General features: G+C 38.0%; 1 protein-coding gene across 1 annotated transcript; it reads left to right on the top strand.

Annotated features, from left to right (window-relative positions):
• The first annotated feature begins 417 nt into the window (after positions 1-417).
• Positions 418-17,158, top strand: hspa4l (heat shock protein 4 like). The gene is made up of 19 exons (XM_007252514.4): positions 418-915; positions 2,447-2,504; positions 2,598-2,738; positions 2,907-3,029; positions 3,841-3,940; positions 4,577-4,710; positions 6,136-6,380; positions 6,929-7,005; positions 7,522-7,673; positions 8,845-8,951; positions 9,269-9,402; positions 9,531-9,727; positions 9,890-9,967; positions 11,027-11,170; positions 11,592-11,717; positions 12,306-12,413; positions 13,091-13,210; positions 15,946-16,107; positions 16,225-17,158. The coding sequence occupies exons 1-19, from the start codon at positions 809-811 to the stop codon at positions 16,378-16,380; spliced, it is 2,469 nt and encodes an 822-aa protein (XP_007252576.3). The 5' UTR covers positions 418-808; the 3' UTR covers positions 16,381-17,158.
• Positions 17,159-18,104: the final 946 nt, after the last annotated feature.

Raw genomic sequence — 18,104 nt, 5'->3', positions numbered from 1 at the left:
GTTTATAACTGTAATAATAATTATTATTATTATGGGATGTGTAATTGGCAGTGTAAATTGTGGAGAAAATGTGGGGGAAATCAAATTAAATTAATTTAATTTAATTTATTTAATATAAGTTTTATTTTTTTTCCCCCATTTTCTCCACAATTTACACTGCCAATTACACAATCCTGATATAACAATAACAATAACAATAAAAGCATCGTTGTAATCGAAAACATCGCATTATTATTGTATATTTTTTAATCTTTTTTTCATCGTCATCAAGTGTGTGTTATTTGATGTGATGTTAGGTTTTTGTTCTTCTCTGATTGGTCGCTCCTCTGCTCGCTCATCCCCGGTGACGTAGGCCTCCTGCCTCTCTTTCGAGCTTCTAGATTTTTCCTCCTTATCTGGCTCTGTGCGCCAATCGGGCCGTTTTTCGGCGGCCAGTGACCAATTATAGCGGGCGGGGGGCGGTGTTTGGGGCTATTCCAGTCTCCGGCCGACTGCGCTGGTTTGCCCACACTGCCGGTTGACAATATTAGTGGAAGCTGCAAGAATGCAGTAGACCCGTCCTCTGCTCGGATTAGTGTGAAAGAGTTGGCTATAAAAAGACTGGCTTACATAATAGCTAGTGTGGCTCTTAGCGCGGTTGTAAACGCACTGGCGAAAAAACAGCGGCAGTCACACAATTTATAGACTAGGGGTGGTGGGTTGCTCGCAACCAGCTAACCTGCAGCGGTGAATAGAGGTAAAGAAAGGAAAAGAAAGGGACTGGAAGTGACAGAGGACACAAGAAATAAACTAAGTGACTCGTTCGAATATGTCTGTGGTAGGTTTTGATGTGGGGTTTCAGAACTGTTACATCGCTGTTGCCAGGAGCGGCGGCATTGAAACCATTGCTAATGAGTACAGTGACAGATGCACTCCGTAAGTACAGCCTATAGCACTGCCATCATTGCTGAACGATGCTGTCTGTGTTTTCTTACGCAATATTTGCTGTTGCCGGGCTGGCCGTGTACCCACATACTGTGTATTTTGTCCTCTAGCTCATTGTGTGGTTTTTAAAGGTGGATGTTAGGCTCTTTAGACAATTTTGACACTGCATTGCGTTATGTAGCTTGTGTTGCAGGGCTTTGCTAACGTTACATGGCTGACCGTTCCAATTACCTCTGAATTTTAAAGAAGCTCCAGTGTTTTCCACAGTGTAACCACAGGGTACAAGTCAGCAAAGAGTAAGAACGTGCTACGCCCAGAAAGAGGATCATCCCTCAGCCTGTTTTACACACTATACCCCCACCACCACCTTCACCATCACCACCAACACCCCTGTATCTATCCAGTTCACTCATACTGCGTTCATTCTGCTCCAGCTGGGGAGGGATAACACTGTGTGTACACTGTAGGCATTAAGACAACAATGTAGGTGTTCATTCATTCATTCAGTTCTGGGATTGGACTTAATGTGTAGGTTAGATTAATCCTGGCTCTTCATTGCTGCCTTAACAACATGCTAGAATCACAAGCTGCAGCTCAGCAGTGGACAGTTTACAATTTAATCTATTTCACAATAAATAGAGCATATTTATCATATTTATTAACCAGTCATGAATGCCCTGCATGATTCTAGATTGATTTTCTGAGTATCTGGCCCAGCCTGATCCACCCAAAAGTGCAGACTGAAATGCCTTGAGGAAACACGTGTTATTGCTGTTATGCTGCATGCAGATGGTTATGCTTGGCTATAGGATAAACCCTTGACATTGAACGCAGGACAGAGGGTCACACTGTTTCCACTTTTACTTTTACAAGTAGAAGAAAATTGCAGATGTGTAATAAAAATGTTATATGTAGCAGTCAGTCTGTTTAAGCTGTATGACGGTGTTCGTATATAAACCTGTGGTTAGGCATTGGTCGTGACTTTCTGCCTTTCATACTTTTTCGTACTCTGTCTGAAGTCTGAATCATAACTTATTCGATGCATTGTTTTTTTAAAGGTGGCTACAATGGCTTCTTGTTTATTGTATCACTAACTAAATTTTGTTCTGTTTTCCTGACCAACATGTTTACTGTTCCCAGAATGTAGGGGTACAGTATGTTACTGTTAGTCTCTTAGTAAGGTTTTAGAGTTGTAAAGAGACCAGGATACACCAATTCCCAAGCAATAAGCTCTACCGTGACAGATCTAGGCGTTAACACTGGGTTACTGTCACAATAATCTTAATACACTTCATAAGTCTGTTGCTTTAATTCTGACCAGGACTGACTAATGGCTGTGAAAGCAAGGGAATTAAGACTAAGGGTGCTGTCCGAGGTCCTGTCCTGCGACCTGCCCTCATGCAAGGAACATTACCACCTCTAGGGCATCAGATGAAGGATGCAGTGTCTCTTGTGTATTTAACGGAATATGACAGGTGCAAAATCAATAATAAACTAATGCTCTGCTTATTGTTTTCCACAGGGCATGTGTTTCTCTGGCATCTAAAAACCGAACTATAGGAAATGCTGCAAAGAGTCAGGTAAAGATGATTTATTTTAAAGGCAATAAACAATAAATTGTTTTTGTTGATTGTTTTTTCACCCATACTTATAGAAACCATTTCTCCCTACAGATGGTAACAAATTTTAAAAACACATTACATGGCTTTAAGAAGTTCCATGGTCGAGCATTTGATGACCCCTTTGTTCAAGGGGAGAGAGCCAAGTTGCCCTACAGCCTTCACAAGTTGGCTAATGGCAACACTGGAATAAAGGTGAGGTTCCCTCCCCATTGTGCTGTTCTGTCACTGTGTAAATTCAACCCCTGAATTTTACTAAAAACAAACTATGAAGTTTGCTTAATCATGTTGTTTTTTTCATATTGGGCTATTTGTCATTGAATCGGTTATGTTTGGACATAAAAAATGCTGTCAATTTTATAGGTTCGGTACCTGGATGAGGACAAGGTGTTTACTATGGAGCAGGTGACAGCCATGTTACTCACCAAACTGAAAGAGACTTCTGAGAGTGCTCTAAAGAAGCCTGTGGTGGACTGTGTGATTTCTGTAAGTGTTTTTTCCATAGTAAAAAAGAAACTGTACTGAATTTAGGTCATTCAAATGGATATATAAATTAAACATGCATAACATGTATTGTACCAACAAAATTGTGTTATACCATGTTAAATAGTGTAGATACCATAATAATAAAATTAATATTGATAATATAAAACATAAACATAGACTGTATATGTTTATTTTATCATGTTTTAAGCAGAAAACGAACACATATTATGCCAGCTGGGTTTAACCATTTAGCAAAAGGATGCACAATTTCCAACATGTAAAATAAGTTGTGTTTACATCCAGTACAGTTACAAACAAGATTTAGCTGACCTAGGCTAATGTAATTATGAGCTGCATTAACAAGAAGTGGCCCACCTAACAAGGGCTGAAATCTCTGGGCCACCCTGACGACATCTGCCATACATCTAGGAGTGTAAACTCACCAGACAGACCTGGAAGAGCAGTGCAGTGCAAGTTTTAGACCAGCTTTGGATTCTGTGTACAGAATGGCAAAACCAGCATTAAAAAAGCCTGTATCAGGATTGGACCATCTCTAGATCCAGTCGTTTCCAGACACTGGCCATCCAACTAATGAGATAATTCCCATTGTTCCATACAAACTGGACACTTGTGTGGAGTTTATCCTTATTTATTTATCCTTTTTTTCATTCAGGTAAATTTTATATGTATTTTTAAAATTCGAGAAAAGTTGGTCGATGGAAAACCCACTAATGTTGAGTGTATGTTTTTACAAAATGCTTTGAAGAGACATTTTTTACTTAATAAATACTCTCTTTTCCGTTTTTTATAGGTTCCCAGCTTCTTTACTGATGCGGAGCGAAGGTCTCTGATGGACGCCTGTCAGATTGCTGGACTAAACTGCTTAAGACTGATTAATGATACAACAGCGGGTCTGTAGAGAAAAGCACAGCACCATCAAAATAATATGTTCACCATTTCTTATCTGGAGCAGCGGTCTCAGTCCCAGTGCACCTGAGAGCAGCATTTTTAAAGGAAGGTGCATTCTGAACCTTGTGAGATATATTCATTAGTTGTGCTGCTGACTGGACAGAGTTCCTCGTAATGTTGTGTTTGGTTGGTCCTGTTGACACCAAATAGAGACTGTAACTGTCTATTCAGACCTATTCAGGTGCTGTATTTTAGTCTGACATTACAAATAAATCATATGTTGTTCTGGGGAATTTTTAAGGGTATTTATGGACATCATACCACCCTCAAAACTTGGAACTATAGAGAAGTTGTTTATCATTAATCATGTTCAGCACCAAGGACAGCGGCATCACCACTTGATATCTCAGTATAAACAGTGATATTTAATTCCTTACTGACAGAGAGTTAGCGCACTTTTGAGTGCATCGCTTTATCTGTCCAGCCCTATTACTTCAAAACAGCACATATAAATTGTTTATTAATAGATAGCATTATCAAATTATGCATAATCATGCATAGTTGTCCCTTTCAAGATATCTCTAAATTCCTTAAAATAAAATGTTTGTGGGGTTTTTGTTTGTTTTTTTTGGTTGCAGTTGCCTTGGCTTATGGCATCTATAAGCAGGATCTGCCAAACGCAGAAGAAAAGCCCCGTAATGTAGTGTTTGTGGACATTGGTCACTCATCTTATCAAGTCTCTGTTGTCTCGTTTAACAAGGGGAAGCTGAAGGTTAGTGGCACAATCATACATTCATTCTTTTTGGCAAAATGCATTTGTATGTTCAAATGGACTGTTTTTTCCCTTTATATATACATTCGTATATGCACTCACATATATTGATCAAGCAGAACATTATGACCACCTCCTTGTACCATTATTTACAACCATTATTCATTTTTCCAGCTCCATTAAGCTTGTAAGAGCACTTAGTAGTTTTAAAAATACAGACAGTTTCTCTGTATACTTTATCATACTGATAAATGGTCTTTAAATGGTCAAGACCACACAGGACCAACACAGAGCAGGTATTATTAGGAGTTATTTTTAGCACTGCAGTGAAACTGACATGATAGTGTTGTCTGTTGCTGCACAATTTGTGTTGGTCTTCCTCTAGTCTTTCATTAATGGTCACTGATCATCAAAGAACAGGGTGAAAACAGAATATAAAGTATGCAGAGAAAAAAGAAGGACTACAGTCTGTAATTATACAGCTCTGGAAAAAATTAAGAGACCACCTTAGTTTCTGAATCAGTTTCTCTGATTTTGCTATTTATAGGTATATGTTTGGATAAAATGAACATTGTTGTTTTATTCTATAAACTCTGAACAACATTTCTCCCAAATTCCAAAAAAAAATATTGTAATTGTGAGAATTTATTTGCAGAAAATGAGAAATGACTAAAATAACAAAAAAGATGCAGCGCTTTCAGACCTCAAATAATGTGAATAAAACAAGTTCATATTCATAAGGTTTTAAAGGTTCAGAAATCAATATTTGGTGGAATAACCCTGGTTTTTAATCAGGAATTTCATGCATCTTGGCATGTTCCTCCACCAGTCTTACACACTGCTTTTGGATAACTTTATGCCACTCCTGATACAAAAATTCAAGCAGTTCAGCTTGATTTAATGGCTTGTGAACAGCCATCTTTCTCTTCATTATATTTCAGAGCTTTTCAATTTGGTAAAATCAAAGAAACCCATCATTTTTAAGTGGTCTCCTATTTTTTTTTTCAAAGCGGTAGAATAATAGGAGTAGAAACAAAAAAGTGGTGATTTTTGACTCAGACTGTTAACATGTTAAATCTGATCTTTTCAAATCACACTTGAGTCACTTTCATATCTGTCATCATCAGCCAGCAATAGTGTTGTGGTAAAGTCTGACTGTCGCCAGAAGCAGACTCCCCCTTAACATAAGGGTAGAATGCGCTCACGATGCCTGTTGTTTCTGTTTATGAGAAACTATTACTGTGAACAAACAACAGAACATTGAGAGAGAGTCAGTTTCTGGTACGGACTCAAAATTGGGCACAGCACCAGTAGCACAGCAAAATGAAAATGGATACAGTATTATAAAATATAATCTTGTGATTTTCAAGTTAACCCTGCTAAAGAATCCTTTACATACCTTCATGAACTCTTTCCCTTCCACAGGTTTTGGCAACATCATTCGACCCGTACTTGGGTGGGCGAAACTTTGACGAAGTGTTGGTAGAGTATTTTTGTGAAGAGTTTAAGGCCCGATACAAGTTAAATGTGAAGGAGAACCCTCGGGCACTGCTGAGGCTCTACCAAGAGTGTGAGAAGCTGAAGAAGCTCATGAGTGCAAACTCTTCTGACCTGCCACTCAACATTGAGTGCTTCATGAACGACATTGATGTCACAGGGAAGATGAATAGGTAAGGATATAGAGGATGATTTACCTTATGCTGCCTTGTGACCTCTACACCTTGTTTCATGTTATAACTACAGACACAAGGATAAAGAACAGTGTTGGATGAGAAGGCCTTGCTTACATTCTCTGCTCCAGTTGATCTAGTTTATCATTAAAGGTGTTTTTGATGGGGGTTGAGGTCAGGGCTTTGTATGGGCCAGTCAAGTTTTGCCACACTTAACTTATCCAACCGTATATTTTTTGATTCTGGAACAGAAAATGGTCTTCCGCAAACTGTACCAAACAATCATTAACTGGCTGTTTTGCTCTAGTTCCTAAATGCTTCTGCTTTTTAATAATGCTTGCTTTCAGTTGATAATGAAAGGAGGAAAGGAATGTCCCAAAAGAACAATAGGCTTGAATGGAACACCTGAATAAAATTTTTAACAGATGCATCCCAATACTTTTTTCCCATAAAATGTATATTTGGAAAAAAGAATAAAAAAAATATATATTAAGAATTAAATGTTTTAGCTAAAGTATTATAGCTATCAAATTGCTACCATTTTACAGGGGGCATTTTGAAGAGATGTGTGCCCATTTTCTGATGAGAGTGGAGGCACCACTGAAAGCAGTTTTGGAACAGTCAAGTAAGTAAACCACATTTGCCACAGTAATGAATTAGTGGTATTAAAACTTTATTACGAAATAAAAGAAGGACCAACTCTTGAATCGTCTGTATTATTTTTAGAACGAGTGCACAAGCATGCATTATTGATAAGTTTAATCTGGGAAAAGCTAGACTGTGACTAATGTGGAAATGGTATTTGTTTTCTTATACATTTTAATACAATGTTTTTGTTTAATTTTTTATTTGAATCAATAGATTTTTGTATATAAAAAGTAAATTCGCCAGTGTTACATTAACACTGATAGCGAAAAATAACACTGGATCTAACATTTTAACACTCTCAGTGTTACAACAATAACAATGCTGATTTAAAAATAAAAAGTTCACTGTGAATTAAGTTAATGCAATTATCACCAAAAAGATCAGAAACACATGTGTACTCCATTCGTCTTAAAATGTTAAAATGAATGGATCTGTTCAGTCAGAGTGTCACAGTAGATGCTTATCATGAGTAACTGGTTTCTGTTTGTGGCAGAGCTCAGCAGAGATGAGGTCTATGCTGTTGAGGCTGTTGGTGGAGCTACCAGGATTCCAGTGATTAAAGAGAGAATCTCCAAGTTCTTCGGTAAAGACATAAGTACCACGCTGAATGCGGATGAGGCAGTGGCACGCGGATGTGCGCTACAGGTAATATGGTCGTGCAGGCATGAACAATAAGAACAAACTTTTAGCATTTTAAAGCCTTATTTTTATGTCTACATTTGCCTATATTTTTTATAACACTGACATCCAACATTCACAGTCTTATTAACTTCATTAACCACTATACAATCTCAATGTAGATCAAGAGAGGCAAGCTCAGGTGAGAAGATGGCTATATTTCACAATTTTTATGTCAAACTCACCACTAGAGTCCAATTCTTTGAAGTTGTTATAAACAATTATGGAGCTAAATGCTTAGCATTTCATTTGAACCTGCTAGTTCACACAGTGCTGTAATTGTGCTAGCTAAAATTTCTGAGGAACTTCAGGTTCTATCTTAATAGAGTATTAGTAAAAATACTTTAACTGGCACAAACAGTGACAAGATATATAAATAATAGTTAGTGCACAACAGTAAAACATGTAATACAGTGAGCTTTGGCTGTTCTCTGGCCTATTTAGGAAAATGATGTGTCACTGTTTGGGAAAAGCCTTGCACTTTTTTAATATGGAAATTATGTTTTTATTAGTTCTGCTTCTGAGTTTTATTCTCTTTTGTATCACTCTTTTCTGAAGTGGAGAGTCTGACTGCTTCTGCCTCCAAATGTGACACTGTTGACACACCCCTTTCTGAAATGGAAATTCTTGTTGACTCTGTTGTCTGGCCCACAACTAAAATTGAGGTTTTTATTAGTTCTAAGAGTTTAACTCTCTTTTGTACCACCACTGCTGTGAAATGGATATTCTGATTGGTTCTACCTCCCAGCTGTAATTTATTGGTTTTGCCTCCAAGTTTAACTTTGTTGTCCCCTGTCTGAAATGGAGATTCTGACTGGCTCTGCTTTTGAGTTTGCCTCTCTGCATGATTGTGCCTATAGGCCAGTATGTGTGCGATTGAGTGAGAGTGGATTTCTTTTCATAAGCAGTTGAACTTAATAAAAAAATTGCTGTTGAGAACATGGAGTCGAAATTTATTTGATGGACCAGATCAGAACATTTATCAGGCCATTTCTGACCCGTGGGCCATATGTTTGCCACCCATACTCGAGACGGCACTGAAATATTAACTGATTTGATGTACAGAAACTTTCTTGGTGATTATTGTAACTTACCTGTACATATGTGTATTTGTTTGTGTGTGTGTATGTGTGAGTAGTGTGCAATCTTGTCCCCAGCTTTCAAGGTCCGTGAGTTCTCTATCACTGATTTGGTCCCATTTCCAATCACTCTTCGCTGGAAGTCTCCCACAGATGAGGGTGTTGGGTAAGTGATTTTTCAAGCTGTAAGACTAGTCTTTTTATACAGACAGAGGACTTTATATGAAAATCTGGTTTCTTAATTCTGGTTCTTTTTTTCATGTTCTGTTGTTTAGTAGGCATCAGTAGCTTGCCTTAAATTATGTTGATTGTTTAAAAAATCTAAACCATTCAAAAACATGTTCACACTGCAAACAAACTAAACCATAGTTCAATTAATCTAATGTAAATATTATGGATTTCGAATAAAGCTTTAAAGCTTAAGCTGTTTTACTGTAGTCACATGTTTCAGTCGTGCCCAATGTCTCTGTCTTTTTTTCATAGTGAATGTGAGGTTTACAGCAAGAATCATGCAGCACCTTTCTCCAAAGTCATCACTTTCCACAAGAAAGAGCCGTTTGACCTGGAAGCGTTTTACAGTTCTCCATCAGACCTGCCATACCCAGACTGTAGAATAGGTGAGACATACTGTACGGAATAATGTTGTAGACACTTTAATTGGACAGGGCCTTGGATCTAATACAATATATTTTATTTTAGACATACTACATTTTGTAATCATCTACCTTTCCTTTTGTCCATGCAGGCCGCTTTACTGTCCAGAATGTTGTGCCTCAGCCTGATGGAGATAGTTCAAAGGTCAAGGTGAAAGTGCGTGTGAATGTGCACGGCATCTTCAACGTATCCAGTGCCTCTCTGATCGAGAAGCAGAAAGGTGAATCTGAGGATGTGCAGATGGAGATGGAGCCCACAGTTCAGAATGACAACCGGCCGGAGGAGCAGGTTTGAAAATGCTCTTTAACCTATTATCTTAGGCACCTGTATCTTGTGCTTATAAGTTACATAGGGCCACATTTGGTCTATGCATATGCATACAATATTATTATTATTTTGCAGTCATTTGTTCAAAGTGTGAGATCAATGCTGATGTAAATTCTTGTGTAGGCTAAGATGCAGGTGGATCAGGAAGGCCAAGGTGAACAGCCCAGTGAAGAGGGGAAAGCATCAGGTTCTAATAACAAGGTACAACTTATATATGTAAATATGTGTCTTTGCTCACCAAATCCGATCTTTATTTTAGACCATTTTAAACATTACCGTTTTAATGTGTACCATATCTTACATTTGTCTGAATGGTTTGTGCTGTATAAATGATGTACAGGGGTTGGACAATGAAACTAAAACAACTGTCATTTTAGTGTGTGAGGTTTCATGGCTAAACTGGAGCAGCATGGTGGCCAATCTTTGTTAACTGCACATTGCACCAGTAAGAGCAGAGTGTGAAGGTTCAATTAGCAGGGTAAGAACACAGTTCTGCTCAAAATATTGCCATGCACACAACATTATGGGTGACATACCAGAGTTCAACAAAAGACAAATTGTCGGTGCACATCTTGCTGGTGCATCTGTGACCAAGACAGCAAGTCTTTGTGATGCATCAAGAGCCACGGTATCCAGGGTAATGTCAGCATACCACCAAGAAGGACCAACCACATCCAACAGGACTAACTGTGGACACGAGAGGAAGCTGTCTGAAAGGGATGTTCGGGTGCTAACCTGGATTATATCCAAAAAACATATAACCACGATAAATTATTGTGGTCTAAAACCAGGTGTTTTAGTTTTATTGTCCAACCCCTGTACATTTTTAAAAGAACAATGCTTGAACTTTCGGTTTCATTGCATTTTTTTATTTTGGCCGCTCCCTGTGGCGACCTTCGTACATTTTATTAGAAACACTGAAGAGTTACAACACAAGCCTTTTAATGTTATTAAAACAGAGACACAATCTTCACAAATATGTCTTCTTACTTCTCTATCCCACCCCTGAAACCCTCAATCATGGATATTATTTTTTTCTTTGTCTACTTGCGCCTTTTCCTTTTTCCTCACAGCCTTTTTTCCTTTCCTTGAAATAAAATTCGCATGAATTCTGATCTGGCTGTTCAGACTGAGTCGCATTGTGTCAACATAGATTTTGAGTCATCATAAGAGTTTTTTTATTTCTTGGTTAGCTTGTTATTTTGCATGCTGGCCACGTGACTTCTGTGTGCTTATGTCATTCCCTGTATTTTCTTAAAGGATGGTGCCTCCTCTGAAAAGCAGGAACAGGGGGCAGGCAGCAGCAAACCCAAGACAAAGGTGAAGAGTGTTGATCTACCAATCCTATCCAGCACCCTCAGACAGGTGGACAGAGAGCTACTGAACAGCTTGGTGGAAGAGGAGGTAAAGTTAATTTAATTTTGCAGGTTGATTCACTTTGGCTGATGCCTGAACCAACAGAGGGTTTAAATTCATTAATGCCTTTAACATGCTGTGTTTCTGAACCTGAGCTTAAGGACATTTGGTTCTGGCCTGTGTACAGCACAATTTAGGCCTGTATCCAGGACAGTTTGGCACTTGTGTTTGCTCAGATGTGTTTGTGCAAAGAAATGACCGGACTGTGCTGAATACTGTCTGTCTTCCGAACAGGAATTGATTAAATTTGATTTAACAATGAATTAGACACTAAGAAATGCTGTTGTGCTACACCTGTAACATCCATGCCATATTCTATTTAAAGATTTGCTCAGCATAACATCTGAACATAGCGTGTCTTACTGCTCTTTAAAATGGTTGTGTCTGCCATTTACACTTTCTCTTTCAGAGGAAAATGATAGAACAGGACAAGCTGGAGAAGGAGAGGAATGATGCGAAGAACGCGGTGGAGGAGTATGTGTATGATCTGCGAGACAAGCTGTGTGGAATCTATGAAAAATACATCTCTGAAGATGTGAGAATATCTCCTCTATAATCATTTATAGCTGTTCCTCCCAGAAAAATCATTAGGGACTCGACTCCCTTTTCCATTTTTCACTCTGTTCTACATATTGTTGCTGTCTGGCAACAGAGTAATTTGTAACAGTGTTTTATTGGTTGGATTATTGTCAATTTCGATACAGTAAAAAACACTTGCCATGCAAATAGAGATGCAAATTTTGCTTGAAAGTTAAAATTTGTTTTATTGGCTTACTGATGATTACAAGTCACGAGTGATCATGCTGCTTGCCATCAGCAGCCGGAGTCAGAGAGAGAACCATTGGCCTTGCTCTTTCTGGGTGGACAGATGGTGCTCTCTATCCAGCACATACATCTGTTAGCTGAAGTATCAGAGCTCTGTGCACTGACTACATCAATGCTACATCAATGGCAGCTTATAAAGAGGCTATGGCTGGATTCACATGTGTTGGAGAAGATAATATCTTAATCCCTGTATTCAGTTCAAATATTAAATTATTATTGTTGATGAAGCTGTGAAGAACTAAAACATGTTTCATTATTCTCATGTATTGTATGTCTGTGTGTGTGTTGCCCATTGCAGGAGAATAACAGACTCTCTCTAATGCTTGAGGATACAGAGAACTGGCTATATGAGGAGGGAGAAGACCAAGAAAAACAGATCTATATAGATAAACTATCTGAGCTCAAGGTATGTATCCATATGATTTAACCATATCCAGTGTTATGCACGTTACTTTGAAAAAGTAATTAGTTATAGTTATTAGTTACTTCTCCAAAAAAGTAACTGAGTTACTAACCGAGTTACTCCACTATAAAAGTAACTAGTTACCAGTAAAAGTAACTATTGTGTTACTTTTGTGTTACCTGCCCCCATAACCCCTGGAAGCCTCTGGAATATAATCAAGAGAAAGATGGATGATCACAAGCCATCAGACCAAGCTGAACTGCTTCAATTTTTGCACCAGGAGTGGCATAAAGTTATCCAAAAGCAGTGTGTAAGACTTGTGGAGGGGAACATGCCAAGATGCATGAAAACTGTGATTAAAAAACAGGGTTATTCCACCAAATATTGATTAAAACTTATGAATATTAACTTGTTTTCTTTGCATTGTTTGAGGTTTGAAAGCTCTTTTTTGTTAATTCAGCCATATCTTATTTTCTACAAATAGATGTTCTAAATGACAATATTTTTATTTGGAGTTTGGGAGACATGTCTGTAGTTTATAGAATAAAACAACAATGTTCATTTTACTCAAACATATACCTATAAATAGCAAAATCAAGTTTTTGCAGGGGCTGTATATTTTCCTCTCCCTTGTGTTTTTTAGGCATATGTGAAAATTTGGCTTTATTCTGTTTTTGTAGACATTTGGGGAGCCCATTCAGGAGCGGTACAGAGAGCACGAGGACAGGCCAAGGGCTTTTGATGAACTGGGCAGGAAGATCCAGCTCTTCATGAAAACTGTGGAGGCATATAGGCAAAAGGTAAAAAGACTGGCTTGGGTTAAATTAAGATAGACCTCACTATACAGCTGATTGACTGAATTAAAAAATGACACTGAAACATCTTTTTTGTTTTATGGTACTGAAACTGAACTAGTTCTAATCATAGTGATTCATCTAAGAGAAGCATCTAAAAGCATGCCAAAATATTCCAACACTCCAGCTGCTTCACAGGAAGAAATACACAGCTGACAGCACCACATCACATGGTGTGAGTGTGTTCTATTTTAGGCATGATTTGTTACACGATTTTAGCACAGTCATCTTTTTTTCCTCACATAGCCAATGCAGCATTTCTATTTACCATTTATTTCCAATTTTATCCCTTTTTTTCTCTTTTTTGAAAGGCCAGTTACTTAACCCACTCATTAGGACTACTTTTAATCTCTAGTGAGAAGGGTGAATACTAGTACATGCTTCAATAAATGTGAAATCAGCCACCTCCCCTTTTAAAACTGCCACTTATGCAGCATCACTGGGTAGAAAGCGCACTCAGAGGACAGTGCAGCAACCCAACACCTGTGATAACCGACATCAATCACCTTGGGGGTGATGTGGGGAGAGAGCAACATCTACCCCCCTTATAATGCAAGGCCAATTGTTCTCTCTCGGACTCCGGCTGCTGATTGCAAGCAGCATGACCCAGGATTTAAACCAGCAATATTTGGATCAGCGCATTGATTCTATAAAAAAGTAATATAAGAAACAACTGTGAATATAAAGAACCTTTACATTATTTTAAGGTTCCTTTAGTTTTTTATTTTTCCCAGACAATGCAATTGATCAAGTCATATACAGTACCAGTCAAATGTTTGGACACACCCTAAATTCAGGGTTATTCATTAATTAAAAATGTTCTACATTGTAGATTAATACTATAGTCATCTAAACTATAAAGGAAAACATTATTTATTTATTTATTTAATAAACTGTTTTATATTTTAGATTCTTTATTAGATCTTGCTTAGATGACAGGTGTGCACATTTTGGCTGGATTTTCTTAGTCAGTTTAATGAGGTAGTCACCTGAAATGGCTTTCAGTTAACAGCTGTGCCTTCTCAAGAGTTATATACATTACCTCTCAATGTGTTTGAGAGCATCAGTTGTAAAGTTGTGAAGAGGTAGAGTTGGTATACAGTGAATAGCCATATTTGAGTAATGTTCTGATCCATATTATGGCAAGAACAACTCAACTAAATAAAGAAAAAAATACTTTAAGAAACAAAGGGCAGTCAGTCCAAAATATTACAAGAACTGGCTCTCATCTGGACTGCCCCATGAAAGGAAGAACAAGAGTACCGTCTGTTGCACAGGATAAGTTTATCAGAGCAAACGCAAGTCAACAGCACCCCAGATAAGAGCCACCTAATTCTTTACAGAGTATTTTAGTTTGTTTAACATGTTTAAGTTACTACATGATTCTTTGTGTGTTCCTTCATAGGGTGGATGACTTCAGCATTGATTTACAATGAAGGGGGAAAATGTGTGTTCAAACTTTTCACTGGTACTGTATTTATAAAAATATGAACTTAATGTTGCCTAAAGAAATAGATTGTATATAATATATCTTTGAAGCTCTTTGCTGATGCTTGACCTTTAAGGGCTATCACAGTTTGGTGCATTTCAGGCTTTAACACACATATTCAACCTAACAGATATAAGATAAGTTGAGCTCAGTATGTAAGAGGAGCTTGCTGGACTGTATTCCTCCACAACATGAGTGAATTATACCTCTGCTCTGTATAGTACATGCTGTACTGTATTTTGCAAAATTGTATGGTTATCTTATGTATATAGCACCATGTGAATACCCTAACAACTTATTTTTCTTTTATAGTGCAGTAAGAGCTGATGTTGTTGTTAGTTTCATACCCATGAGCACCCCCTGTGAGTTTTTCCTAAATATTTAATGAGAATTGGTATAAGGTTTCCTTTTGTGATGATTGCAGCATAGAAGGTGTAGAAGGCAATAAGTGTTTGCAATTAAACGATAGAAAGAAACACAACTAATATAAAATTCCTAAATTCCTATTCCAGTTGTTGTTTACTGCAGAATTATTTAACCACTTCATGACAAACGTCTAGGTACTAGGTAGAGCACCCTTTTCCTGTTATGACACGTTATACATGTAATGCATAGCCAGACAGCAGCTTCTGGCAGTGACCTTCAGTTAAATAACATTCTTGAGTGTGTGTGCTGCAGCCATCTTCTTCAAATCCACCAAACATTTTCTATGTGGTTCAAGCCAGGTGACTGACTGCCATTCTACAATTTTCCAGAACCTCTTTTAAACCCTAGCCTCTGTGGACTTATGCTAGCAAAGGTATGCTTGAAATAAATGTCCAATTGGAAGGTCCAGTGATCCCAAAGATTCTTCAGCTTCTTCACAGGCGACATTAGATTTTCGCTTAGAATTGTTTTGAAACTTCATTGAACCAACCCATCTTGCCCCTCATGCTGTCACAGAGTTACTGAAGGCAGGGTGTTCTTTCTGGCATATACTTCATCCTTTCTCTTCCAGACAAAGCTGGAAACTTTCTGAAATGTTTGCATCAGTGGTGTATGCAGAGGAGTTGAATATTTATGTTTATGAATAAATAATAATGCTTGCAACTGTACTTTTTGAGGTCCTTCAGGCGAAGCTGCTTCTAACAGTAAATGTTTAAAAAGGCTGTTATTGGTCAGGTTTGACTCTGGGACGTATTTTTACATTTAGGATGAGAACTACCAGCATTTGAGTGGTGAGGAGGTGAACACAGTTGAGAAGAGTGTGAATGAGGCCATGAGCTGGATGAACACCAAGATGAATGCCCAAAGCAAACTCTCCATCGCTCAGGATCCTGTTGTAAAAACAGCAGATATCATTCAAAAGATTCGGGTGAGTCAAACGGACCTAGTCACAAATTTTCATCAGTGTCATAATAGTTAGAGTGTTGGTAGTAGAATACAGCCAATAGAATCATAATCCTGTTGCCTGTAATAATAACCTTTGCAGGAACTAGATGAGATTTGCAGTCCTGTGGTGAACCGGCCCAAACCCAAAGCGGAAGAGCCAGCAGAGGACAACGGGGCTCACAATGGCCCTGCAGCAGGACAAGGGGCAGATGGCAGCCAGCAGACAAAAAACCCTGGAGAAATGCAGGTGGACTGAACAGCTGCCTCTCCAGCCTTCCTGTCATTCTCACTGTCACCACCATTCAACCCTCTCAACTGACTCTGAGCCTGTTAACCAGTACCATTCTCTGTTTCCACAACTCAGTCGGCTGAATTTACACGTCTGTTTGTTTGAGTCTGCTCTCCTCTCTGGTTTTCTGTTGTGCTTGAATGGTCTGGAGTCAGGCTATCCTCTGAGTGTTATAGCCGTGTGTGAAAGTAGGTGCAGGGTTAGACATCCACGATAGCATCATATAAATTAGTTGTAGCTTAAGGGTAAAACAATGCTGCCACTTTCAACAAACCATACTATTCCTAAAATAATGTGATGCATTACTGCAAACTGCATTCTGAGCAATCCAAAGCGCTGGTTCTCACAAGGTGACTTGCATTGCATATTAGCCTGTTTTGAGAACATGAATAATTAAAAAAATCAGCTTGATCAATCGTTAAGGTTGAAGCAATGTGAGCAAATATGTATGCAATGATACATATATATAAATACAGTATATATTTGTATTTAATACACAACTTTCAAAAGGATGTGTTGACTAGGACATGTAAATATTATTTTAGTAATTTGAATTTATCAGTAAATAGGTGTGTATATAAGTATACAGTCCTAGTGGTGAAATGGCAATTCTTCTAGCTTCAGGTTGTCATTTCAAAATATAATATAATAAGCTGTTTAAACCCTCTTACCTTTCATGCATTTCTCCATACCAGGTGCTGAGGTTTGGCAATGGAATCTAATAAAAATATAATCATGATCAAAATGTGTTGTTTTTTATTTGTGTGACATGCATTCGCTGTGACATTGTTTCGATAAGCTTCTACAATGTCACCAGATTTATTTGTATCCAGTGTTGCATAAATTTTTCACCAGTATTTTGCACTGATGATGGTAGAGTCTGACCACTGTGCAAAGCCTTCTCAAAAACATCCCAAAGATTCACAATGGGGTTAAGGTCTAGACTATGTGGTGAACAATCTATGTGTGAAAATGATGATCCCATGCTCCCTGAATCACTCTTTCACAATTTCAGCCCAATGAATCCTGGCATTGTCATCTTGGAATATGCCCGTCCAATGAGGGGAAAAATAATAATTGATGGAATAACCTGGTCATTCAGTATATTCAGGTAGTCAGCTGAACTCATTCTTTAAGCACATACTGTTGATGAAGCTAGACCTGACCAACTGCAGCAACACCAGATCATTTACTTTTTTTGGCCAGGCAGTGTAGTTTCAGACAAGAGAAGTGCTAGCATTACTGAACTGACTGGTGAATATGATGCTGATGCCAAAATACATTTAACTGACTTAAAACTTTAACATTATAGCTTTAGCACTGGTACTGGAACATTTGATACTGTTCTGTGTTGAGTAGAGTTTCAGCATAAAAATATTAAACATTTGCTCAACTGCTCCATATAAACCCATTCACCAATAAATAAATAAAATAAAATAAATAAAATAAAAAGTGGTCACTACAGAGCCAGTTTATTATTCTCTAGCTTTTTTAAAATTGAGAATTGCCAGAGAACACAGTTACAAATAGGGTATTATTTTTCATTTCTTTTCAACAAGTTGCAGAAAGGTGTTCAAAAAAAGAGAACATAAAAAACATACGTAGGAGTAATAATTCTTTAGCTATTAGAAAGTCCTGGTCGCTCAACAAATGACGATAAATAGCACGCGCTAAGGACTTTTATTTTGCTC

This window comes from Astyanax mexicanus, chromosome 14, assembly GCF_023375975.1.
Source record: "Astyanax mexicanus isolate ESR-SI-001 chromosome 14, AstMex3_surface, whole genome shotgun sequence".
Classification (NCBI taxonomy): Eukaryota; Metazoa; Chordata; class Actinopteri; order Characiformes; family Acestrorhamphidae; genus Astyanax; species Astyanax mexicanus.
The sequence above is the reverse complement of the archived record's forward strand: the minus strand, read 5'-3'. Positions and strand labels throughout refer to the sequence as shown.

Coding starts and splice junctions, on each gene's coding strand:
- hspa4l (XM_007252514.4), top strand. CDS start 809: ATGTCTGTGGTAGGTTTTGATGTGGGGTTTCAGAACTGTTACATCGCT. Junction 8,952..9,268: donor CCCACAGATGAGGGTGTTGG/GTAAGTGATTTT, acceptor TTTTTTTCATAG/TGAATGTGAGGTTTACAGCA. Junction 13,211..15,945: donor TGGAGGCATATAGGCAAAAG/GTAAAAAGACTG, acceptor TTTTACATTTAG/GATGAGAACTACCAGCATTT.